At 42.9% G+C, this 26,760-nt stretch overlaps 1 protein-coding gene across 1 annotated transcript; it reads right to left on the bottom strand.

Moving 5' to 3' along the window:
* Positions 1-692: 692 nt before the first annotated feature.
* On the bottom strand, positions 693-26,760 carry galt (galactose-1-phosphate uridylyltransferase). Its single transcript, XM_070989789.1, has 11 exons — positions 26,595-26,760; positions 25,525-25,694; positions 25,211-25,286; positions 23,433-23,481; positions 21,259-21,388; positions 20,100-20,156; positions 14,442-14,564; positions 9,424-9,556; positions 7,237-7,320; positions 3,280-3,434; positions 693-3,150 (listed from the first exon to the last, which is right to left on the bottom strand). Exons 1-11 carry the CDS (start codon positions 26,629-26,631, stop codon positions 3,085-3,087), a joined length of 1,080 nt encoding a protein of 359 aa, XP_070845890.1. The 5' UTR covers positions 26,632-26,760; the 3' UTR covers positions 693-3,084.

Genomic DNA, 26,760 nt, shown 5'->3' with positions numbered 1-26,760 from the left:
CAAGCTCAATCAGAGACGGCTCCTCGGACTAAATCCAGGTCCTCACTTTTTAAGCAACACTACCATCTGCTGTTACCACAGTGAGAGCACACCTCATTCAACATGTCAAGAATTAAGCTGGCATTTTATTTGCATGGTTTAACAATCACCTGATAAACACACTGCAGATTCACTTTGTTTTTAGCCATTCTCCTGCAGCAGTTCATGCAGTACGTTTGGAGGACGCTGGTATCTTAATTGACATGAATCCTCTCATTAGCTGAATCTTTGTCCACCCCCTCTCCAGTGAGTAAATGATTGCCAGGACAAGGGCTCTCAGTGATGCTTTTAGGCTTTTTACCAGTTCCAAGAGTATTCATTTAATTTCTCTGCAGCTGGTATAAAGATTCTAATTGTAATTATACATAATTATAATGAAGTAATTACCCACATGGAGCGACTGTAAAGTCATCCTATCATGTGAAATCCATATTGTTCCATTTTAATACTTGATAAATCAGCAGCATGGTCCTCTGTGTCACATCTGGAGCAGATCCTGCTATTACTCTTGAGCCTGTGTGGTCTTCCAGCTGTCACAGATGTGAACTGAACAGATAATCCCACCAGTGTAAACTAACTCTGCAGCTACTTAACAGCAGTCAATGCGTCCAAAGTCTGAACAATGTTGCTTCAGGAGTGTGATATACAGCAGTCACACTTCAAGAGAAGTTTTTAATTCAGATTTCCTGTTCATATTTGCTACAAAGACGTCATCTGAAAGCAATATTGATGGAAGAAAGTAAGAAAAAAGAACACAGTTAGGAATCCATTTTTAAACAGGGCTGTCGCTTTAGGAAGGATCTAGCCTGAACAAAGAAAACAACTACAGCAACTAATAATCGTTTCAATGCACATATATACATGAACTTATTATTATATTAAGATACACTTGGACTAAATGTAAAGCCAGCCTGTAACACGCATGCAGCCTCTGTCCGTGGTGCTGAAACAGTCAAAGTCAGCCACTGTGTGTCTCTGTCTGTGGTGCTGAACTACTCAGAGCCATGCTTTGTCTCAAATTGCTCCCTCATTCATTAACTACTCATTTATCTCTTATCTTTTGCGCCACCATCGTCAGGTGTACTGTTGGATAAGTGTAATTAGCACATTTGTCAGTGCGGTACTTTAGTATACCAACAAAGTAGATTCTATTCTGGATTTCATTCCAGACTTGTTACAACTTGTTAACATCTTATTATCAATAAGAATTTCAGACTTTGAATCTTGTGGTATTTATGCTCAAAAACACTGCTGCAGCATAAGAATGCCATGAAGCAAACTTTATATTAATGCAGGGTACAACTGGCTCTCTTAACGCAAACAAGAGACATGGCAAAAAATAAAAAGTAAAATAAGCATTACTCTGTCACACCTTGGAGGCTGAAAGCTGTCAATCTAATTCAACAATTGCTTTCCATGAAAAAAAAAATTCCAAGAAGCAAGGGCATTCATTTGAATCACAAATAACTCATTGCGTTGTTGGAGGGGGAAAAAAAAAAAGCTCTGTTGTTGAAACAACGAACAAAGTTTGTTTGAATTGAGCAGAAGGGACAGCTGAGAAGAAAAGAGTAATGTTCTCTCATTATCTCCCGAAAACATGGAGGACGGGTTCCATGACACATTTTGTTAGAAGCCCATTTTATAATTGCGGTAAGGAGCCCAGTGCCAGCTTCATGTGCAGAACTCGAATTAAAGCCTTGTGGTTGTCTGCCTCTGCCAACCAGTCGAGTTGTAGTTTAAATCCATGTCTGTCCAGACTCATATGTGGAGTGAGGACTTACTGAGGAGCACAGACGACTGACAGAGAGCTTCATCTCATGATGCAATGACACCTGAAGCTCGATATCAGCAAAACCAATGAGCTTGTGGTGACTACGATGCTTCAAACATGGATGTAAAACGCTTCACATCTAAACGCACACACATCTTCAACCGCGCAGCACAGAAGATCATTACAATCAGCACAGTTTGAAGGTAGACTCCGAAGATTAGTGTCACCAAATCAGTATCTGACCAAATGTCAAACATGGTCACATTCTGCCCTTCTGTTCCGGAGTTACAGTGTTGAATAATGGCCAGAAAGATGTTTTTCAAGAACATTCCGATGTCACAGAGAAGTTAACCTTTGACCTTTTGGATACAAAATGTCATCCCTTCATCGTTTTACCCTCTGAGACATCTTGACTAATGGCCAAAAACGTGTTTTGTGACCTCACAGTGACCTTGATTTTTAACTCAAGTTTATCCTTCAGACAAAATTCCAAACTTTAAGAAATTCCTTCAAGGCTTTCCTGAGTTGTCACAACATCACAAGGATGGGACGAACAGACATCCATCCATCCATTTTCTATACCCGACTATCCCTTTCCGGGGTTGCGGGGGGGCTGGAGCCTATCCCAGCTGTCAACAGGCGAGAGGCGGGGAACACCCTGGACCGCTCGCCAGTCGATTGCAGGGCAACATGCAAAAACAGACAACCATTCACGCTCACACTCACACCTAAGGACAGTTTAGAGTCACCAATTAACCTAATGAGCATGTTTTTGGTCTGTGGGAAGAAGCCGGAGTGCCAACATGCAAACTTCACACAGAAAGGCCCTGCCCGACCCGGGGATCGAACCGACGAGCTTCTTGCTGTGAGGCACACACACTACCTGCTGCTTCACCGTGCCGCCCGACGGACAGACAGACACAACAACAAAAGTTGCCGGTGCAGAGGAATAAAGACTTGTTGTACGTTGCTTTGGTTACGAGCGTCTGCCAAAAATGACTAATTGTAACTGTAGACATGTAAAGTATGTTAAACCCCTGCGTTCAGAAAGGCACTTCAACATGCTGCACCAAGTGTGTTCCAGTTACATATCATGGACTTTAAATCTTATTTTTACAGTCCTTAAAAAACCAAACCAATGCACCAACCACACTTTTCCAAAAAGAATACAGTGGTTAAAAAAAGCTTTATTTTTCACGTCTCTTCTCTCCACCATCACTCAGGTCCTTTCACTTTGACCTTTACTTCCCTCCATCGCCTTTTTCTTCCCCTCCTCATTTTTCCTGGTTCTCTCTGGTTTTATAGTGCTCTTCGGGTAGGTTCCTTAACTTCTCAGCGGCCTGGAAATACAAAGAACACAGCGGTTTACACAGATAAATTAGGACTCAACTCTCCACCCGCTCCCTTACAACAATAAGCTAAATTACACTGGTGTGTAAGCCAGCAGATGTGTGTGCTTCATTACTCGCCTGCTCAGGAGTGAGGTCCCTTTGCTCCTGGGCGAGCATCTCGTACCCCACCATGAACTTCTTAACTGTGGCTGAACGCAGCAGAGGAGGGTAGTAGTGCGCATGCAGCTGCCAGTGAGAGTTGTCCTTCTTTAAATGGGGGCCGGTCGGGGCTCCTGGATGAAGAGAGGAGGACATTAGACCGGAGACACAGCACCAGCTTGACTCATCCAATCAGTCGGAGGCTTTGTTTGGGAGGAACAGCCCACAAACTGTGAACAGCGTCATATAGAGAGACAAATCATAATACTGTTCACTGGACATATTTGTTACCGCTTCAGGACGTTTCAGTGCCGTGCAGTGGAATTCACACCTCAGTGTGAATAACACTCTGCGTACCTATGCGTCTATCTGTCTCTGTCTGTGTCCTCGTCCTTCATCCAACCAGTCAGTACAGTCAGTAATGCGTTGTGTGTTTTGCTCCTGAAGGAATAAGCAGGTAGCTTTATCTCATCCATAATTTCCCAGGTGACTCAGACACCATCCAACCACTTCTGTCTCCACACCGCCACTAATAAGCCTGGTCCCAAATAAAAGCCGGCTGCTTGCAAATGAGCATAAATAAAGCACAAACACAGATGGAGAGATAACGCGACTCATTATGTGGGCCAGGTCTGTGTGTGGATGAGAGTGCGTGTTTCCGAACTGAGGCGGTCAGCGCGTGTGTGTTAGCGCACTACAGCACATCTATTATAATCTCAGCAGTCTCTTTTCCCTTAATCCCAGTTGATGACGTTAAAATAACGCCATTATTTTGGGAGTTGAAAGTTCTCATACCAATTAAAAAAACAGTTGGAAGTATTCTATTGACTTCTTAAAGAGCAATGCAGAATATTAGTAGCACGCTGTAAGAAAAAAAAAAAAGATCTCTACCAACCAAACTGTGATACTTCACAGATAATTAGGCAGGTGGGTGTAGTCTGGAAACAGAAGATGAGGGAGGCGGTGTGAAAAATGGCATTTTAGGCAGTATTACCGCATTTTCTGGTATTATGTGTTTATTTAAGATTAGTTTTTCTGCCACTCTCTCTGCCAAAATACGATGAACTGACTAAATACCTGCCGATAACCTTCAACACGCTGCTGCAGCGTGACCTATGAGCTTTAGTCCCTATCTCAGAAATAAAACAGACTCGGAGATTAAAGCCATAACTTAACGCAAGCCTTCACCACGGGCAACTTTTAGAGCAAGGTTTTTACTTCAAAGATTTCACAGCAGATAAAATAAAAAGAAGAGAGCGAGTCGATGACTGTGCCCTCTCGTGCCCTCTGTCCTTTTCTCCGCACTCCTCACTGAGTGTATCATATCTCTCTTTTTATAAGCCATCTTTCATGTGGGCTGCCATCCTTTGAGAAAAAGAAAAGAAAAGGAGAAGAAGTAGAAAAACACAGTGCTTCATTCTCTGAGCTGGATCTGAGTTCATGTGACCATGGCTTAAAAACGGTCTCTTCAGCGTCTTTAATTTGATGAGTTACTTCACGACTATGGAGCTGTAGACTCAATCAAAAAAACAAAAAAAAAACCTTGTACTCAGAGTGTTCGGCACTAAGGGAGAAAGAGGTCTACGGCCTGATGAAAACAACTGAGTAGGTTGCCCTTGTTGGTCTGTGTTGAAATAATGCAGACCTACACGAGTGCCCTTAAACATAATTTCTCTGATTTCATTCAAACCTAGCTCACAGAACACTGACTTTGCCATGCATAAAGCCATACTGATAGCATGGCTTAAAAAAAAAACTTAAAACCTGGTTTAAAATGCTGCTCGAGGACAGAAGGTCTGTCAGAGAAAAGTGCCCTATGTGTGTACAAGCTGTCATCTAGAGCCACGCTGTAGTCTTTATATTCTTATTCAGAATGATGCACAGTCAGTGAGCAGCCTGAAACAACTCAGCGGGACACAACTGCTGCGGGGATTGAACCTGCAACCTTTAGCTCATACAAGGATGACTCTGACCGCTCGGCCGTGATGACACCGCTCTCCTCCCTGTCACACATCACTCACCGCATCACCGCGCTCTGCTAACCTTTGTTTCAGTCCGAACCCGCTGCGAGGCGCTTCGCTGACATCGCTGTTTCCCCTCGCTGTCTCGGTTCAGATAAATATCAGATGATGCCCGTCCTGAGCTGCGGCTGTCTCGACGGTTATTCCTCACCTTTCTGGACAGAGCTTACGGTCTTTTGTGCGAGCTGCTTTGTCACACCGAGCCGATCAAACGCTTGCCTGGCTGTAGTTAAAAGAAGATTCAGACCCACGTTTTGACTGCTGTGATGCGAAATACATGTTGTCACTGTGCATGAAAGGTAATTTGGCCCTCATTACAAAAGGTGACGTTTGCCAGCTTTTTTTTTTTTTTTTTTTTGCAGGTTTGCTTGCTCGTTTAACTGGTTCTTTCTTTGCCTGTGACTGTGGTGTTCTGATGGCAAAAATAATGGGAACTACAGGAGAATGGGTGCAGGCTCCAGACACACAATGCTGAAAGATGAAATAAGATGTTCAGGATGACAAACTGCAAGAAACACCGCAAACAGCAACTTTTACGTAACATAGTGTAGTGTAGATAGTGTCAAATCTCAATTTCAGTCAATCCTTCATTATCACTTAAGTGATGCTCTTTAAGATGAGAATATTAAAAATGTTCTCTGGATTCAAAAAACAAGTGGTGACAAAGGAACTCACCCTATGAATCCTAATATAGGCTGTCTAACGTCCATGATATGGAGGAGAACATGCGTGCTTAGGATTGATCAGAATGGGCAAAAAAAGGATAAACACTCAGATAAACACTATCGTGATTCCTGGCTTTAATAATTAAGATGAACATGACGGCAGAGATTCGTAAAATGCACATATCTGACGCTTCGGTTGTTTCTGGAGCTCAAACACAGGATTACCACTCCTCTCAGCACCGGGCCCAGAGCGAAGTTCGGCGAAGCAAAGCAAAAACATTCTCGCGTTCTGTAATGATTATTCAATATTTCTCTCGGGGATATGAATACGGGAGTCAGGCAGCACCTGGAAGGACAGGCAGGAGAGAGAGAAACTCTTTTCATGGGGAAAAAAACCTAAATAAAAAATCTGACATATGTAATTTTGATGAACAGAGATGAGTTTTTAGAGATTTAATCAATGCCTGGAGAGGAACTTTAAATAGGCTGATCTGTCTTGAGTGTGAAGCGGTAATAAGTGGGTGACATCAGAGCCAAGAGCTTCTCATTCATCAGTTTATTACAGCGGAGATGAGTGAAATGTAACAGGAGTTATCTAACCTGAGGGAAGCGCACGCCGCACCTCCGCTTATACATCGTTCCCATCACATTGTACAAGCTAATGAATATTTCGATTTGATATTAATGCCACGCTCACGCATGACATTAACTGATGTAAAAATGACATTAAAGAGAAAAAGAGCGGAGCACGCTGGCTGATTTGCGGCTTCTAATATTGCAGTGTTAGGAATAATGACGTCCGGCTCGCATTAACAGCAGTGAACACTGACTTCAAGGAGCAAGGAAAGGACGGAGGAGAGGAAGGATAAAGATAGGAAAGAAGGGAAGCCAAGGAGGGTGGAAAGGAAAACGTGAGGTAAGTTGTGAAAGCATTTTAATGCATCTCTTCCCTCTTTATCGCTCGTCATTGCGGTTGAATTTGGTACAACACTAGAAGTCTTTTAAAATCCTGACTGCCACAAGACTCATACACATATTTCATGACTGGCTTTTGCAGATAATGACACAGATGATTCGCGAACAGCGTCCAGTTTGTAGCAATATTTGTGTTATAATCCACCCATCCAGCCACAGATTTTCATGTATTTAGATTAAAATTATCTCTAATCTCTCCTGCCATCTGTCCCCCTCTCCTTCTGTCACGCCACAAAAGAGACTTTAAACAGGTCATCGCCCGCTTTTTGCCTTACCGTGCCAGCCCATGGAGTAGGGGAAAGAGATTTCAAACAGATTGTCGTACTTGGTCAGCAGGCGCTTCATAATGTCGGCCAGACCTGGACAACAGGCAGACAGGAGAGAGCGACATACAGTGAGAAACAGCTGGGAGCTGCGCAATAGGAAGACAGAAGACATTTGATAGGGAGCGTCAATGAACGAGGGTGTTTAAGGGTGAAAACTAAAAAAATAAAATAAAATACTGAAAATACTGTGACTGAAAATTAGGAGAAATGCGGAACTAGAAATGCTGTAAATTGAAAAGAAGATGAAACTTTTATTATTCTTGGGGGGAATGCAAGGCCACACGAGGAATAAGTCAGACAAGAGCAGTGACGGAAAATACATACATACACAACACACACACACACACACACACACACACACACACACACACACACACACACACACACACACACACACAGGTTTCTCTCTTACACACCAGCCACGGACAGACAGAAAGCATCACGATGTGGATTCAAATTTGAAGCAACTTCCATAATCTTTAATTTCAATTTACAATCAATGAAGCATTAAAAGCTTATTAAATATATAAAGCATGTTTTTCCTCCATGAAATCTTTATTTAATAATATTTTATTCAAGAATGTGAGAATATCTTCTCAGTCAGGAGTGAATTGTCTATTTACTGTACAAATTGTAGGCTTTTTTATTGGCAGAGGGATAAATGCTAGAAGGACAGTAAAGTGTTTTGATGTCGGCTGAAAACAATTTGAAAATACTCAGAGAACTGATGTCCCAGTGACACCCTAATGCCGTTCAGCCAACTTTGCCCATAATCAGCTAATACACTCGTCATTGATCTCGTTCTTCATAACAATCAACATCCCTCCATCAGACGCCGACAAAGCCATCGGTTCTTCTAACAGCTGCAGGCGAACTACAGGCAAAAAATTGATCGTGGCACCTCCCCGCTGCAGGAGGATTTTGATTTGTTATTCCGCGCTGATTGGTCTCTTGTTCAGTGTGAAAGCGCGGTAATGGGCCGTGTCTCAGAAGACACCTATCCCGCTGATCCCTCTTATCTATGTGCCTTAGGCGTCACGTCTTCATTACACGCGAGCTCAATCAGCTAAACAGACTTTGGGCTCTCAGCAGAAGTCTTCCAAATGAGCCCTCGGTTAATTTAAAGATGCAGCGGTGTTTGTCCTTGAGAGGCAAGCGGTAGGTAATCTCACCAGATCACCTCGTGCTTAAGAGAATTCATTCTCCCGACAACAACAACAACAACATCTGCTGTCGTCATTTAAACGCCATAACGTTAGGAAGAAAGGAACATTTTTTTTTTTTAGCTATTAAACAAGCATTTTGTTATCTTTAAGCTACATAACGTTGGGAGAGTTACTGGGACATAATATGTGAACCACCATCAACTTAAATTTACCACCTTCAATCAACCCCGATGCCAAAAAGTGCCGCTGTGTGAAACGTAAATTAACAACAGAATGCAAGCATTTGCAAATGAATTGTGTTTAACACCTCGCTCCATCCATGATGCTATCGCCTGTTACCAATGAACCTGTTTACCTGTGGAATGTTCCAAACAGGTGTTTTTGGAGCATTTCACAACTTCCTCAGTCTTTAGTCGCTCCTGTCCCAACTTGTTTGAAACGTGTTGCTGTCATCAATGAAGCTGATGAGATAAAACATTCAATATATTGTCTTTGTAGTGTTTTCAATTGAGTATGTGTCAAAAAGGATTAAAAATGATCACATTTGGTTTCATTGATGTCTTACACAGCATTCAATCTATTGGGATCAGGGTTGTAGTATTTTGTAAGGAAGTGAGAGGAAAATTAGAGAATCAAACCTTCACAATATTTACTTACAGAAAAAAATGTTATATAATAATGATTTAATTTGTTTTTAGATTCATCTTTAATTAGCTTAGTGTTACAAAACTGATTCGGGATCAACTAAATGCCATTCCAAAGGTGAAAGTTCACGGAGGGTGTACAATGAAAAGTTTCCTCTCCTGGGAGCCCACACACACACACACACACACACACACGCGCACACACAGGAGGCACCTTGGCTGGGAATCAAACCTGCAGGCTCCCCACTGCGCCACCTTAAACTGGTCTTAATTGCCTTATCACTCTCTCAGTCACTCACTCTGTCAGTATCTTGACACACACTCACCCTCCCTCTCCTCTGTTGTCAGGTCAATGATTCTGAGGACGTGTCGCCGTGGTAACAGCAGCGTCTGATAGGGCCACGTTGCCCAATATGGAACCACTGCTAGCCAGTCAGAGCTCTCCACCACCACGCGCTCCTGTAGAAGAGACGAAATCTAAGTTCTTTAATGCAAAAACACGAACAGGACGCTGGAAAATGAAGCCGGAACTTTCAGATTCTGTGCGGAAACAGAACAGAATTTAAAGTCACGTGACATTTTTAATGACGGGAATTACTACAAATCCAACCTCATAGCTTAACCTGGTGCAACAGTATGCTGTGCGGTTCACTCTGTTCTTTTTACATTTCAAAACTGGAATTACCGCCTCGTGCTCGGATGCCTCTACTGTGTACCCTGTACGAGCACTGAATGCAGACCAGCCTGTTGAGCTGAAGAGATTTCAGCACAGTTGAGCTACCATGTCAAAAATTCATCGGGTTTTTGTTTTTTTTTTCTTTTCAGATTTCCTCTAAAATAAGTAAAAGGCTGTTTTCTAAAACGATTGAGAATTGTTTAAATCAACGGGAGCCAGTGAGCCTGACCCTGGATGTCTGAAAATAGTGTGAACAATGTGAGCATCATTCAGCTGGTTGAGCTCCTTGAACACATCTCTTCAGTGAAGGTTTTCTTCAGAAAAAAAAACAAAAAAACAAAAAACAGAACCATCTTAACAGTCAATTTATCAACGACAAACCTTGTGCTCCACTTTTGAGAGGACTGCTACCACTTGACCTGTTGTCTCTCATCTCATGATTTTGTTTCTCCTTTTCAGCTGTTTCATGTGTTTCATGTTCATCCAAATCCATCTTCTTTTATATGGGCTGACATTCCTCCTATCCGGCAATAGACAATTCACCTCATGTAGGCTGTTTGCAGCAGGTAATCACGAAGCCATTTGAAAACTGAATCCCAGCTGAACATGCTGATGAAATGATCCTGCATCATGGACGTTCACCCACGTACATTATCACGAACACACGATAAAGAAAACCAATAAGAAACACATGAATTTGATCAGGCTGCTTAAGCTTATTAAGATGCCTCCCGACGTGCATTCAGACATGAATTAAAAACATGGAACGCTAAGTAAAAGAAAATATGCAGGAAAGCTCGACTGAGTACGCTCCTACTTTAGAACAAACCGAGTTCAAAATGGTAATAATGCAAGTCGGTGAGGATTGGCTGTTTGCAGCGAGAAGCCTGATTATGATAAACTTCAAATGCAAAATAAAATGTGGCATAAACTGAGATTTAAAAAGTGCATGAGTGGGTCCAAACACAACCTGACCTTGGTATGTCCATCAGAAATAGATTCGCTCAGAGTGTGTGTGTGTGTGTATGTGTGTGTTAAGGTCTGTAATGAACAAGTCAGCTCCAAACGAATCCCCAAACAGCACAGAAAACCTCTCTCTGTGTCGTTTTTCTTTGCACCGGATGTCCAGCAACTGCATGTTAACATACATTTCCAGAAACACAACTCAGCCTGATCATGAACAGAAATGGAAATGCTGGTGTGTTAAGGCCTCAGAGCATAAAAAGCACCTCGCCGCCGGATCGATAATCAGTGGAGTGTAGTTATTAGAGCTGTATTAATTGATTTCTTTGGCCACTTGAGGGCGGAAGAACTGAATAACAGGCCGAAAAACACGCTGACAGATTATATAAAGTTGCTATGGCTGTGGTGCCAGCAAGACAGGAAGCAACGCTGCCACTCATGTGCATTTGGCCTTTCCTATTTATTCTTTATCCACATGACAGCAGTGACATCGCGTCCTCTTTCGGGGTGAGCGCAGGGCAGTTTCATTGAGCGCTCAACAGCCCAACATAACATGTCCACTTTCAGATATGTTGGCTCTTAAATAGGAGGAGGTGACACTGACTCTGTTCTTGAGGAGACACCTATTTTCAGATATCTATTGGCTGGATGTTGTAGATTTCTATTCGTACTGTATGTATTTTAGGATCATCCTATTTTGAATACGGAAGCGCCTGTATTTAGATCAAGCTACAGGCCTGATGTTATCTTTGCATGCTGTGAGGATCTTATCTATATTCTTATGTATTATATGTTTTTTAGCATGTATTTGTATGTATTATAACTTCTTGTTCGTGGGCTTTATGTTTCACCGTCATATGACCAAATGGAAATGTAATGTGACATACCTTTCCTCTGCTGCTGGCTGTTAAAATAAATAAAGAAGAAAACAACTGATTATCAGTAACCAGATGCCAAAGCAAAGATTGTTAGGCCGTCCCAGGCTGTAAATCTCCCAGAGGTTTGAGCAAACTTGTCCAAGCGTTAGCGCCTAATTACGGGATCTACAGGGAACGAGCTGGTGTTTAATAACTGCAGAATAATCAGACAGAATCCCAAGGTGTTCAGTTCTCCTAATGAACCGTATTAACAGTAAAAGGCTTCTTCTCAGCGCCTGGTGCAACAACGCTTTGACTGTAGCTTCCCTTTCCACATTTTTCAGCCTCCTCCTCCTCTTCAATCTTCCTCTCCTCACACCCTTTTATCAACTGCATTCGTCATCCGCCGCCATTAACGCGATTATAAAGGGAGTACGATGAAGATAGAGAAATAAGAGGGTGCCAGGACGGAGAGGGAAGATTGAGGAGGAGCGGAGGATGTCCTAAAACACACGCCTCGCTCACTGCGAATCCCAGAGAGCATTATTCAATTAGCTGAGAAAAGTTTTTGTTTCAAAGTCAAGAGTGTCACCGAGGTGCCGAACCCCAACTCAGACTCCTCCAAACACTGCCGTGTGCCAATTTACGGTCGTAACCCCAGCTCAGAGAGGCAGGTGCAGAAAGAGACACGCCCGCATGCGCGCACGTCCACACACGCACAAACGCAAGTAGTTTAAGGCATTCGTGCGAACACACACACACACACACACACACACACACACACACACACACACACACACACACACACACACACACACACACTCCTGCTTCCACTCTGATTATATAAAGGTCAGTCCCCACGAGCTGCTGCCTTGTGTCTACTCTGCTCTTCTCGAAACCTTAATGCTATCCCCTCTTCCTCTCTCACTCACACACTCCCAGCAGAACGGGTATCAGCTCCTTCCCTGAATGAATCAGTAGCTGTCTGGTTTCTCTCTCTCTCTCCGACATTGTGTCTCTGCCCTTACTCGTCTCCGTCCACTCTTTTGTCTCCTTTTGTTCCTCGCTCTCTCCTCTGCCTCCGTCTTACTTTGAGCTCCAACTCCTTTGGTCAATTTTATACTCTATCATCAAGCCCATTGTCCCTTTCTCTGACTATTCCTGAAGAGGAATTAAATACTTTTCCTTCAGTCACTCAAAAGAATCAGCTTTGATTCGAGGGTAGAAAAAGAGTAGAAAAACCCTGCTCTTAAGTTAGACCCCGAGTGGATTCCAGCTTCATGTGTGAAGTGGCTAATCAGCGCAAATAATGACTGTGATTTGTCCCGGGAAATCGAACAAGCCGCAGAAACGAGACCCACTGAAGGAAAAGACGGAGAAGAAGTTGCTGTTCGGATTTTTCCCAAACTTCTGAGATGGCGTGAGCCATTGATGAACTTAGCCAGCATCCGACCAGTAAGTTCCTGGAGTCTACACCAGCTGCATGCCAACCACTCCAGGCAAGCTGTTTCCATTCTTTATGCTAAGCTAAGCTAATGGCTCCAGCTACACATTTGCAGCACAGCTGTGAGAGGGGTATCAATCTCCTCATCAACCCAAGACAGGAAAGTTGATCAGCACAAGAAAACATGGGAAGACAGATGATAAACAGTGACATCATAATACGACCCAAATAACAAAAACATATCTGTTTTTCACAATTTCAGCTCGAAGGCCGACTTCCAGGTGCAAGCCTAAAAAGGTGAGGCGATACCAGTTAATCTCATTAGGACACTGGCAGCACATTTGATTGGCTCATCGCTGGATAAACACAACTGAAGGCAGCTTTGAGAAGGGTTGTAGCTGCGAATGCAACCTGAGATTATGTGCATTAAATAATAAAGTATAAGTGAGCCATCTCGTTTCAGCTCAAGGGAGCAAAGCAAAAACGTCACGGCTCTGTCAAGTTTAATGATCCTGCAGAGAGTTCGTTCACGCTTTCCACGAAGTGTCTGCTTACTAATAAGACATTTGCCAACATGCTTAATGCGCTCAGTGCTCCGTTAGACCCTCTCCTCGATGGTTCCCGCTGCCGCACACATACGACTCACGCGCAAACGTAGAGTTGCTTTTCCTAATCTTCATGCGGGTTGGAGATGGATGCCGCAGCATTATGCTAATGAGCGTCTCTGCTGTCCAATCACACGCTTCACTGACTGAAAGACAGGCAGAGGATGCAGATGGGAAAAACAAGAGGAAGATGAAGTAAGAGGATGAGAGAGCAAGCATGGCGGGAATGGGTGAGAGTAGATGGATGAGGGGAGAGGCAAGGAGGGCATGGTGAGACAAATACGGCGCCACCGTTTTGCATATTTAGGGGTTTTTTTTGGAGCGAGCCTCTGAAGTTTATCATAAGCCATTATCTCACATAATGACTCTGTTGGCCATCACCACTCAAATTTCAGTGAGGAAAGTCCAATTCAAAATAAGCACCTCATTTAAGAAAACATGACCTTTAAGCTGCGCGTTATTGATTTACTGTGTCTGACCTCTGTTGCCTGGGACGCCAGATTTGTTGAACAGCTTCCCATGATGCATAGGTTTTCTGGACTATTCAATATGAATTCCAGGCCTAAACGTTTACTGCTGCTTTTGTAGTCATTTCGACCCTGATACATAATAGAATCTATACATGTTTTATTCCAAAAAATCTGATTTCATTTCAATTTTCAGCCCTAAAAGTCCCTGAACGTGGTACTTAGTGAGGCCAGCCGAGCAGTAAATTGCACATTTCCGAGGGCGAAATTCCGCCGTAGATGTTCTTTTAAAACATTATTTGCCTTTTGTGTTTGCATGTGTGCAGCTGTACCTTTTTCTCAGCCTCTAGTCTGGCGTACTGCAGCAGCAGCGGCTCTCCGTGTTTCTGATAGTAGGCTCTCTGGCAGCGGTCCGACAGAGCCGGCTCATTAGGCAGGAAGTTGCTGGCCCACACCTATGATGTCACAGGAAGATGGAAGAAGATGACGATAAGACAGGTATTTCGAAAAAGCTATTCTTTACGTTCCCCTCTTCCTCTATAGCCTCGCAACCAATATGTTCCCTTCTCACCCCCCTGAATTTTCTGGGACTCAAACCCCACCAAACGCCCTCAGTTTCCTCCCTTTGCAAGAACAGGATTCTTTTTCCTCCTCGCACAAATGTTCCTCATTAATTCCCAGAATATATACCAGCGCCTGCCCTTCTCCCTCTGCCAAGGCATCTATACAGCTACTGTACCTTGCTGTAGCAGTCCAGCTGTTCCAGTCTCTGCCAGCCAGTTCATATCCTGACCTGCTGCTCGTCTGTGACCTGCTCCTTTTGGCTTGTTGGCCTGTGTTTACCTGCCCATCCATTTCTGAACTGGACGCGTCTGTTGTTTGACCTCTATCTCACTGCAGTGCCTTTAACCAATCCTGCCTGGGGGTCTGCCTTTAGGTCCTCAACCCTGTTGCCCAAAACCTCATTCTGACAATATCTGCTATCACGTCATGGTAATGTTGAGTGGTAATGCTGCTGAAAGTGTGGATTGATTTAAGAATAAAAATAATATGTGCTTTAACACACTACAGAGCCTCTGCAAAATACATTTCATAATGTATGCAATGTGTTTTAAATGCAAAAGTACATTGAAAATATAGAATGATTTGGAGATGCAGAGAGGCTACAATATGGAAAAACACTGACATGATGTATTATTGTCCTTTACAAAGTTACATGCATGTATTGCTAATGGGGGATTTCATTTCATTGCACCATTTTACATTCATGCAAAATACACGAAAAAAGGCATGAGTTTAAGTTACAGTCAGAGAAACAAATAAACTGCACTATCAATACAAATACTGCCATGCATGATATTAAAGTCACACTAAATTACAGCTATAGCAACTGAACCAGTTAACCATTACAACAGGCAATTCAGTTATACCTAACATACTGTAAATGTCAGAGCAATGATACACACACACACACACACACACACACACACACACACACACACACACACACACACACACACACACACACACTCACAGAGACAAAATTGGCTCCCTGACTGTGATTAATAACCTCTCTAAACAAAAATGTAAAAGTTAAAAGCAGCTGTTTTGATGGCAGACAAACACATTGTTGAAACGTTCCCCTCATCAGCCACCAACTGTCACCGAGCGGCAGACAGTGTTTACTCCAAATGAGCCGCTGGTATTAACTGTGATTGAAAAAGTAAACATCCCTGGAGAAAACAGGCGGACGGATTGAGATCCCGCAGGCCATTCCATTTGCAGAAAAGCATTCGTCTGCGTTACTCACCTCCACAAACAGCACTCCGGTTCATTTTCAATCTCACTTTGGGGAAAACACTTTTAGCCCGTGGAATTAGCTTCATAACGCACTTCTGCTGCATTTAAGAAAGCTTTTTATGGACAACAGTGAACGTCACGGCAGACGTTCGGATAATTTATGCTTGCGCTCGATGGTATTTTAATGGCTGTAAAAGCAGGGAAAGAGTGCCAAATGACTCGAACATGTAACTACTGGCTCACTGCTGCGTGATAAATCACTACCTGAGATAACAAGTTACCAGGGTTTGAATAGGAAGCATTTGCATATGTGTTTATCGTAATGAGCATCCAAACTAATGGACACACGTATATGCAGGGATGCAAAACTCACCAGTGTAAAAGTGTGCAACATATATTCATGCTCTGATGAGTGAGACCTCCACCAGAATATTGATTGCAAGCTACTGGGGAGCAAAGCTGTTTGTGTGTGTTCATAGCTGACTGTGGTCTCTTGTTTGGTCTTCAGTTTGAGTTCTTTGCATTATTTGAGACGCTGCCCAGGCGAGGAATGATTGTAAACTGCTTCTGGGGGGGTATTTTTGCCCCTTTTCCTTAATTGTTGGAGAGATTTTAAGCCTAATACAGTGTATTTGTGTCACCACGAGTAGCTCTTCCAATTCTAATATCCCATCAGCACTAACGGAGTACCAGTCAAAGGCCTCTTCTGCTGCTTTAAGGAGCGCTGCTCCAGGCTGCACGGCAAATTGTTTTCTGATTAAACACTCCTCCACTTTTTCACCCAGAATGCAGCGCAGGAATCACAATGTCACAGGCAAGTTTTTCCTTTGCAACGGGGGATGGGGGTGCTTTGACTTCATGGTGGAAATGTACAAATGGTCCTTTTGATGGCAGGAGCTTCGTCATTTTTTTAATTTCCACGCAGTTTGTTAGCGTCCTGCTGGTCTCGCCTCGAGGAAACATGTCATGCAGCTGTATCGTCCTGGCTTTTTATGTTTTAGATGTTTCCCTCCTCCACCACACCTGATTCAAATGATCAGCTCGTCATAAAGCTCTGCAGCGGCCTGATAACGAGCCACTGATTTGAATCAGGTGTGTTGGAGCAGGAAACATCTACAACATGCAGGCCAGTGGAGCCTGAGGACCGGAATTGAGAAACACTGCTTTAGATTCACAAGTAACACTTAAAGCTGCACTAGGTAACTTTTATAAAAGTCATTTTTTCTCATATTTGCTAAAACTGTCCCTATGCCCAGACAGCAGTACATGAAACATGTAATCTGTGAAAAAAAAAAAACGGCTCCATTGGTCCCACCTACTGCTCCTACTGCGATTTGCAAGAATCGCCCGCAACCGACACAAAGCAACCAATCAGAGCCAGAGGAGCATCTGAGGGAGTGTCTGACATCTGTCAATCACTACTAACGCACGCTGCAACCTGCCTCCTCCCTCCGCTCATGCTGCCGGCTACCGCTCAGTCACACAGCTCTGTGAGCAGCTAAGACAACAAATAACCATCCATCCATCCATTGTCTATACCCGACCGGTTGTATATACCGGTTGTGGGGGGGCCGGAGCCTATCCCAGCTGTCATTTGGCGAAGGGCGGGGTACACCCTGAGCCTGTCGCCAGCCGATCGCAGGGCAACACACAAGACAGACAACCATTCACGCTCACAATTTAGAGTCACCAATAAACCTAATGAGCATGTTTTTGGTCTGTGGGAGGAAGCCGGAGTGCCCGGAGAGAACCCACGCGGGGATCAAATGGGCGACCTTCTTGCTGTGAGGCACCTGCACTACCTGCTGCGCCACTGTGCTGCCCCACAACAAATAACCATAAAGCTAATATGGTGATTGTTACAGTAACACTCCGCAGCGCATACACTATATTAGCGACTGTGATGTAGCGGCTGAGCAGAGTTAGCTTGTTTCCGATGCTAAAGCTAACGTTACTGGTTGTCACGGCAGCTGCGCAGACGCCACAGGGAGGAGGGGCTTGGAGGCAGGGCATGAGTGCAGCGGAGAGGGAGGGGGAATGACGTGAAACTTGTGTTGGTTCAAATTTTCAGGCTAAGTCTGCTCTCTTCTCCATCTTACCTACTGCAGCTTTAATATGCTAATAATAAAGCAAACGCAGTAAAATAAATGATCAGTGTTTTTGGCATTTTTACTTTAGTAAGTTTCGCCACACAATCACTGCAATGGAAGCAGAAAGCAACTTCACGTAACATGAGTCGTGATGCTGGAGAATCCGAAAGAGACAGATGTGGTTCATGAGTAGACTATATGTGTGTGCACATCTGCAAGCCTCCAGGCATGTAAAGTAGTGTGTGTGCAGATATATAGGATCTGCATGCATACCAGCATCTGTAGCTGTGGATCTTTTTGTACACCTGTGTTTTTGTATCTACAGATCTGTCATCTGTTCTATAGAGATAACACACAAGATAAAAACAAAGTATACAATCCTTCCCAATTAGACAGAACTGAAAATAACAGGCATCACAGTTAACAGCTATTTTAACACCATCAGGCTTTTTAACTCCATCTCCAAATGTTGTTATTCAAGAGTGAAAGGCAAACAAGGGATTTAATGTGGATTCAATAACCGTCCACATCTGAGAGGCAAATGTTTTCAAACATATTCTGAGCACTTCTCAGAATTAATACTGTATATGGTTTGTGCTACTTCTGTAAAAAAGCATATTACTAGTCCAGAGGCATAAGGTTTCCTTCCTCCACTTACATAAAAATACATGCAGCTCAGTTCCTATGAGAGCAAAGTTATCAGAAGCAACGCTGCCTCCAGAACATGATTTACATTTTGGTTATTCTTCAAAGTTTTAGATCCTTGCTTCTTACGCTTTTGGCCTGAAGGGCTTGTCTGGCCGTAAACACGCGCGCACATTTACGCATTAGTCTTTTCTTGGACTTTGATGTCTTAAGAAAGGAAGATCTGGAGTGCAAGGAAAAAAAAAAGGGACACAAGAAAGAAAACTGCTAAAACTTTTAACAAGCTCCATCAAAGCCGGGATCCAGGTTTGAGAGTGAATTCTTTTCTACTGCAAAACATGAAAATGAAACATATATTGTTTGATCTGGCAGCAGTTATGCAAGTGCAAACAAGCCTTTGACAGCATCTGAATGTACTAATGGGGCTTTAAACCATCTTACTCTGACATTTTCTTCTTTTACAGTGGCTGTATCTCGACTTTTTAAAGCAACTTTGTGTCTCAACAAATGAATAACAAGGAAACGGATCAGTCGTGTCGCATCAGTGAAACTGTGTGTTGAAACTGTGGTATTGTGAGGTCACACACTGCCATCTGCTGTTGATTTATATATTGCAATACAAATTCGGAAGGCTTTGAATGAAGTCAAATATGTTTTTTTACTCTTTCTGGTCTTTGACCAACCAGGAAAGGTGGCAAAACTTCCAGCAAGTTGCGTTTTACTCCCAGGCTGACAACAGGGATTTCGCTTCTGATGGTCCTGTCTTTGTTTGTGTACTTTCCAGTGTTTGTGGTCCTTTCATTTAAGCCTGCCTCACTTGTTTTCTGCATTGCTCGGATAGCTGACATATTATTTTGACCACACAGAACAATATCGCTGTTTAAAATTCAACATGTCGCTCTGTCTAGCCCCGGTCCTCCTGTTTTTGTCATTCTCCTTCCTGATTGTGCTCGTTCTCAGCATCACACTGTGACGTGACAGTTTGACAGGAAATGCCTCTCTCTCACTCTCTCGCTCCGAGTTGTTAATCTCGCCTGAATCACCTTACTGAATAGGCAAACACGAAAAGACAAGAAAACACCCGAACAGTAATATAGATGTGATTGTGCATAAAAAAAAAGCGGACAAAGAAGAAATAACAAACACACACTCGTACAAAAAGAGACCAATGCGCACAGTCGTTTCTGAATGAGGAGTCGAATAACAGCTTCTGTGTTGTGACTTGTCTGGCTGCTTTTCACACATGTCAACGTCCTTGTCACGGTGAATCTGAGTAGCAAGCCTCTCAGATGTGCAAATTGGACCAATGACACCAAATGGTATTGTGCCTATGTGATAAAAGCATTTGGTATTTCATGTTAATGCTGCACCTTTAAAAAAGCGGTTTGTGTATGAGTGTTAATTTGCACTACGTATGCATTAGTGAACGATTGCGTGCGTGTGTGCGTTTCCTACCTGACAGTGCGGATGTGGATTTGAACAACCCATCATAGCTCCTTTATTCTCAAAGATCTGAAAACAGGAAACACGAGGAAAAGTTAGTGGGGTTTATTTTTTCTTATTTATTTTGTGCTGAGGCAAAGCAAATCTAAAGGACCGCAGAGACGAAAACAGAAGACGAGGAGGTGGCCTGCTGGATGTCAGCGCTGGGCTGTGCAAGCAAACTATGGGAAATGCTGTTTTCCATCAGAAGGTCAGAGTCTCTCTCAAGGACTCCTGAACAGAGAGAATCCTTGCAGATGCAGGCGACTAAAACAGGATAGTCTCAGGAGGAACCGATTACAGGACAAATCTGGCAGAAAGGTGGGGTCCTTATTGCTCATATTACATCCATACATCCAATTCCCCCCGTCCCAAGTGATTCGGTGCCTTTCTATGGGACACTTCAAAAGATTCCTGCACTCAAAGGTGTTTTTAAACCTCAGGAGGGAATTTTGATTTTGATGAGGAAACAATACCAGAAGGGAGCGACATCTATCGCCTCCAGGGTACCGGAGCGGGGATGGCCTCTAGGGGATTTGATTTGTTCAGGGTTTTAAAGTTGGTGTTTGTGTCTTTTCCACAGTAATGGCTTATGGGGATCATGGGTTTTGTAGTAGTTAGTGCCATTCGACACACTGAACTAACAAACGAACAAAAATAAGCTGTGATTTTGTCTGGTTTCAGTTAGAATATCACTCCATCAGTCTACCTAACAATGTACCATAATCAGCAAAGATGTACGTCAGCGTCTAACCTCTGAATATATCAGCAAAAATGCAGCGTCTTTATTTGTCCTAACAGTCTCAGCATGTGATATAGGAAGAATTCAATTGCTCGTCGTATCAGCTTCAACATATTATCTTATTCATATCCTTCTCTATGCTGCTAGCTGCTGCTGTTTGAATTTGCGAGTTTGCCCAGAGGCATCATTAAAGTTTCATCCCATCCGATACAAGACACATTAAAATGAAAAACTGGAAAGAGGAGAAAATGGAATGATCAGTGACGCAGGAGAGCGGGGTGAAAAGTCGACCTATTACGGTTTTACGGGTGTCCGGCCCTGGGAGAAACGACTCCAGTGATGTGTGAGCGTGAACAGGGATGAGCGTGTGTGTGTGTGTACATCCCATACCTGAACCCAGGGATACGTGGCGCCTAGTTCTTCAGCAAGCTCCACCCACTTGTCAATCACCTTGACAACCTCGTGTTTCTTCATGAGAGGGAGGGTGATGTCAGACCAGGGATGGAAACACATGACCTTACTGAAAAAGAGAAAACGACACGTTGCATCAATATCACATACCTGAAGGCCGACATGCATTCTTGTGTGTGCTTTTAGAGCTTTTACTGAGCCGTGAGTAAAAGCTCCAACCATATAAGCTAGATGTTTGATATGTGTCATTTTGTTCTGAATTATCTTTAAAAAGTAAAGTGAGCATGACTAACTGCAAAAAGAAAAAAGAAAAAAAAAAAGGCTTTAGGGCGTGATTATGTTTTAACAACTTCATACAGAGTTTTGACGTGTATGTTCGCTCCCTGCCTTACCTGGGATGAGCGGGGTGCAGCAGCTCCACTGTCAGAGGCAGAAAAACGAAATCTGTATCGACAGACAGGCTCTTCTTAGGGCCCGAGCAGCTCGTACGTGATCAATTATTGAACATGACGTCGGTGTTTATGCTCTGAGCAAAACTGACTAGTCATATTTATGAATTGTTTATGAGTATTATACAGTAGGAGCTGCCAGGACTCTAGTGTATATATGCGTGTGTTTTTGTGGGTGTGCGTGTAGACCTCCAACAAGCACTGAACTGCATGAACCCAACGCTTACAGTACATGATCATGCTCACATGATGCTAACATATTGACCCGGAGCAGGTAGAGTGCTATGTTTACCATGTTCACGGACGTGTTAGCATGTGTACACAAAGTGAGGCTGAGGCTGATGGAAATGTTATTAGGAATTTGGTGATAAACCAAAGTTTAGGACACATTAAAATTGTGAACCGATAATGGCGCACAGTTACTACAACCCATCCTTGTGGAGGGCATGAATGTTCATTCATGGAATCCACCTAGTAGCTGTTGAGATATTTCAGCCTGGACCACAGTGGTGCCTATCCAGAGCCACACCACTAGCATGGCTAAAAACAAGTGCAAGCAAAGATGATTGTTTCCTGGTTACCATAGAGGTGAACTGCTTGAAATAGATCCACTAGAACCCCCAAAAAATGCAATTATTTGCTGAACTCTATGCTTTCCTGTAATTAAAAGACAGAAAGGCATGCTAAGACTCTCTGGATAATGCTTAAAAATAATTGGAATCAATGTGAAGCGTACCAATTGACAAAATTACAGTTCCTGTCTAAGGACGCCATCAGGAGCCTGTTTCACAAAGCAGGTTTTACAAATTCTAAGTGTAAACCTGAACTGCTGAGAGGGAATGTATGACCGAGAAGGGGTGATGTCAAGTCATTAAGAATTTTCTCAATTCTTCCCTCACTCCATTTCTCCTTTTGCCTCCCATGACCCAAATCCCCCAAATCCCATTTCCCATTTTGTTTTCCCTCTAATTGGCTTTCTGAATGTTGCTGCAGGGCAACAAGAACTGGTCCAGTTTCCGAGGTCCTCTTTGTTTGACATGGCCACGAGGCCTTGTGGACCACAAACACACAAAAACTGTGCTGACCAAACGTGCATACAGCCACTTAAGCATAAAAAGAAAAACACTTAAATTCACGCAGAATGAGTCAGGAAGGAAGAGAAACACCCTGAAATTTAACAATCAGCACGAAGACTGGAAGACATGCAGCAGTGAGAAAACGTCCCCATCTGCTGGCCTCACAGGGGAAACACACGAGTTAATGCATGTGTGGTGAGGATTTGTTGTTTTTGTTTGTGCATAGGTCAAGATGTCCTGAAAACAGGTGGCATGCAGTGCATTGATTAACAAAATTAGCTTCACCTAATGGCTGATTACGATGATAACGATCGCAACAATAAATGAGACTTGCCTCAGCGTGACTGCTCTGATTGCACTCATCAGTTCGGTTTAATTAGTCATAAATTTGAATGCATCATAATTTTTTAAAAAGGGAACGCTGATTAACATGCATGACTGAATACATTCTAACCTTCCAACCACATGTTAATTTATGTTTGCTACGTGTTTAAGCTCAGGGTACATTCCATCTTCAGTCAGGGGGCATCAATCCAAATAATAATTACACATACTTCACGCACCTTCACATTAAAAGACAGCACACACTGATTATCCTGTCGTATGTGACATGAAGCTTCGTTCTTACCAGACACCCCTGGCAGCTTTAGACTGGAACAATGGATGCTGATCCAAACCTGAAGAACATGACAGTAAATGTGTTATTTTAAGATTCCACAATGTGTTACATTTTACTTGCTTAGTTTGTAAAGTACATAAGCTGCTATCGAACAGTTCATTGCGCCGTAAAGTGATCCCAAAAATAAAACAGTTTGCGCCTAACGCATGCAGAGATCAGCTGTAGATGTGTATATAAAGGTTTGGCTTTGGACTGTCTACACCCAAGGTTAAATGTAACGTGACATGGTAGAGGGTTTGTTCCACGAAACTATCTGGGAAGTCGTCCATGCAAACTGTTTAGAAGAGAGGAGGCAATTTTAAAAATATACTTGACAGGGGATTTGATGAACCATCTGTCTAAGACCGTCCATCATGGCTAATTTCAACAAACCATATGTTGTAGTCGGACCCTTGGCAAACTCAAAAAGCCTTCAGTACTGTTCTTTTGCTCATCTTTCAATGAAGAAATATTCCTCAGTTCTGCTATAACTGGTGCTATTGCAGCATCTATGCCGGGGGGTGGTTATTAACAGATGATTATATTGTGGTTGAAAAGGCAAGTAGTGTGTCACATTAGTTTGTGGGGACACAGTCAGTGATGGAAAAAGTGCAATCACAAAAATCATGACAGCTCAAAACACGCTCACCTGGATGAGCTTGGATAAAGTTAACGCTCGTCTGCAAAGTCTGGATGCCCAGCAAGCAGCTCTCACAGACCACATTCTGACAGAAACAGTGTTATAAATGGAGGTTTTGTGGCGAGCAAGCTAATAGCTGAGAACCTCATTCAGAAGGAGAATTTGTGAAGGAGAGCTGTGTTCCTTCCGCAGAGCTGCTAGAAAACAAAGTAAATTTGTTATACAGTGTCTGTTTGTCTGGAGTAATTCACAGAGATGAAGGAAGACCTCAGGAAACTCAGTGATAGCAAGTGTCTGTGATTTGGCCTTCATGGTGGACATTACCAAGAACCTCTCAGAGCTGAACCTCCGGCAGCTTCTCAGCTCTCTGCTTTCAAATGTGAAGTTCAAGCTTTGGCAAGGGCAACCGGGAAGAGGAAACACTGTGCATTTTCCTATTCTGCCAGAACAAAAGCCTGCTGTGACATCTGAATGTGCTGCTGAGTGTGAAAACTCTTTCAGGCGTTTGATGAGAGGTTTTAGGGCATGAAAACGAAACAAAAGGAACTGAACATATTTGCTGCCATTTAATGTGGAACCAGCCAATGTGCCAACAACCAACAAATCACTGAGCTGCAAAACGATGACAACCTCCCTCCGCTCAAGTTCTACAAACTGTACGTTCTGAGGATTTTCTTATTCGAGACATGCACTCAAGTTTGCCTCTGTGTTTGGGACAATCCACCGCTGTGAGCAGCTCCTTTCAAAACTGGCTCCTGCAAAGAGCTTTAGCTCCCACTCAAAACTGACTGGTTGGTCCGGACCATTGTGGTTTGGCCACAAACATGTAACTTAAAGCCATCTCGCAAATCCAGCTGCCTCTTAGTGTAAGGTTAAAATCAAACTTCAAAAATCAAAATCCTGAATAAGTATAAAAACAATAAATTGCATTTCTCTAAACATTAGCTTAAGAACAACAATAAAGTAGAACAGGCCAAAAAATTCAATTTTTGTAAGCAGTTGAACAAATGTTTATACACTGATATTGCAACCAGTTGCTTGAATATGTTCTATTCTGCAATACAATGACTTCTTCCAGTACTTTTGCAGCGTCAGAAATGGTACTTACCAGGATCTGGAGCATCTGGCTGAAGAGCGGGGAAGTCATTTTCAAACACAAAAGTGCTGTCATAGTCTGAATTTACCTGGAGAAACACAGACAGACAAAAGTATCAGAAATGGGAAAACACTAAATTTGCACAGGCTGTTTGGTCACATTGCTGTTGCAAAGTTGTTGGGGCAAGGAAAACAATTTGGGCTGAGATCAGAGGGTGGACTGAGGTGGGAGTTCAGAGGAAACCATGACCAAACAAGCTGCCACTGGCTGTGTAACGTAGACCTATGTGTAAAACGGCTGAATTACCTGTAACTACCTCTTCTTACCTTCCCATTTGCACGTGTGTTCCCAGGACAGAGTGGATTGCCGGGGTCATATCTGGGTACATGTTGCTCAGGAGGTTTTTCTACCTGACCCGCCCAGGGTCTCTTCATGCGATGGGCTGACACCAGGACCCAGGTGTCCCGCAGAGGGTTATAACGCAGGTGCTGGTGCTCTAAAAGGTTTCAGTAATGTAAAACATACAAACACACATAAAGAGAGTGCTGGTTCTCTTAAGAGCTAATCATATGAATGTGCACAAAAGTCAACCTGATGAAGAAATCTGTTTAATCTAATTAGTAATTTTATGACAAAAAATAATTAATTTAGTCTAAAAAAATGGGATACTCCAGTTATTGTATATTAGCAGCTCATCAATCACCAAAACATGAATTGAAACAGCATTCAGGCACAGATGATTAAGGTATATCTGTGGATTACAGGGACGACTGTTGTTGCTACAACTTTAAACCCAACAGGAACTGCTGGAACATGTCACGAGACTGCACAGCTGTCTGTGCAGAGCAATAACGGCTCCTCTATGATCGGCCTGACATATTAACTTCATCATGAAAATGTGTCACTGTGCCGGACTGACTAATAATAACAAGATATATTGAAATCTAAACGTTCTCTTTCACACGGAAGTTTGATGTGACCGAACTCCCTTGAAACAAATGTTAATTTAATGGTTCCACTACTATCGAAAAATCCAGCTTCGAGGCAGAATATATTTCTAAATATTTTATGAATTGCTGGGATCTATTAGCAAATTCGGTTTGTAAATAATCCACGATGCATCACTTTGATTGGATATATCTGCTGTAGTAATGGGTCGACGCTGTTTTAATTGCAAGCCTGATACGATGAAGAGGAGGTAGAGGGTGTGAAAACAGTAAACTGGGTGACAGTATGGATAAAAGTGCTCTGTAGTGTAATGAATTAATTCAAAGTTCAATTATGTCTGTTGATTATTTGTAAAATGTCTGTAGAATTACTCCACAGCACAAATGTAAACAGCACCTTCTGCAGCTACTGATATCCTGGATGAATGAAAGTTCGCAAAGCTCCATACCTTTAGGGTCAAAAGTGACTTCTTCTTTGCAGCTCATGTCGGTCGCTCGGTGCTGTGTAAGAACTGTCACCTGCCCGATGTCAAATCACTGAAACCATCCACTCTTTCTGAACTTCAGCTAACAGCTACCAAATACTGTCCCCTCCCCACAAACCCCGCTGGGCCT

Source organism: Chaetodon trifascialis, chromosome 20 (genome assembly GCF_039877785.1).
Source record: "Chaetodon trifascialis isolate fChaTrf1 chromosome 20, fChaTrf1.hap1, whole genome shotgun sequence".
NCBI classification, from domain to species: domain Eukaryota; kingdom Metazoa; phylum Chordata; class Actinopteri; order Chaetodontiformes; family Chaetodontidae; genus Chaetodon; species Chaetodon trifascialis.
Note: the sequence above shows the minus strand (reverse complement) of the source record. Positions and strands in the feature narration are given on the sequence as shown.

Excerpts from the sequence above, each read along its gene's own strand:
- galt (XM_070989789.1), bottom strand. The coding sequence starts at position 26,631 with ATGAGCTGCAAAGAAGAAGTCACTTTTGACCCTAAAG. Across the intron at positions 25,695-26,594 it reads AGTCACTTTTGACCCTAAAG|AGCACCAGCACCTGCGTTAT; the intron begins GTATGGAGCTTT and ends GAAACCTTTTAG. Across the intron at positions 20,157-21,258 it reads CCACGTATCCCTGGGTTCAG|ATCTTTGAGAATAAAGGAGC; the intron begins GTATGGGATGTA and ends TCCTGTTTTCAG.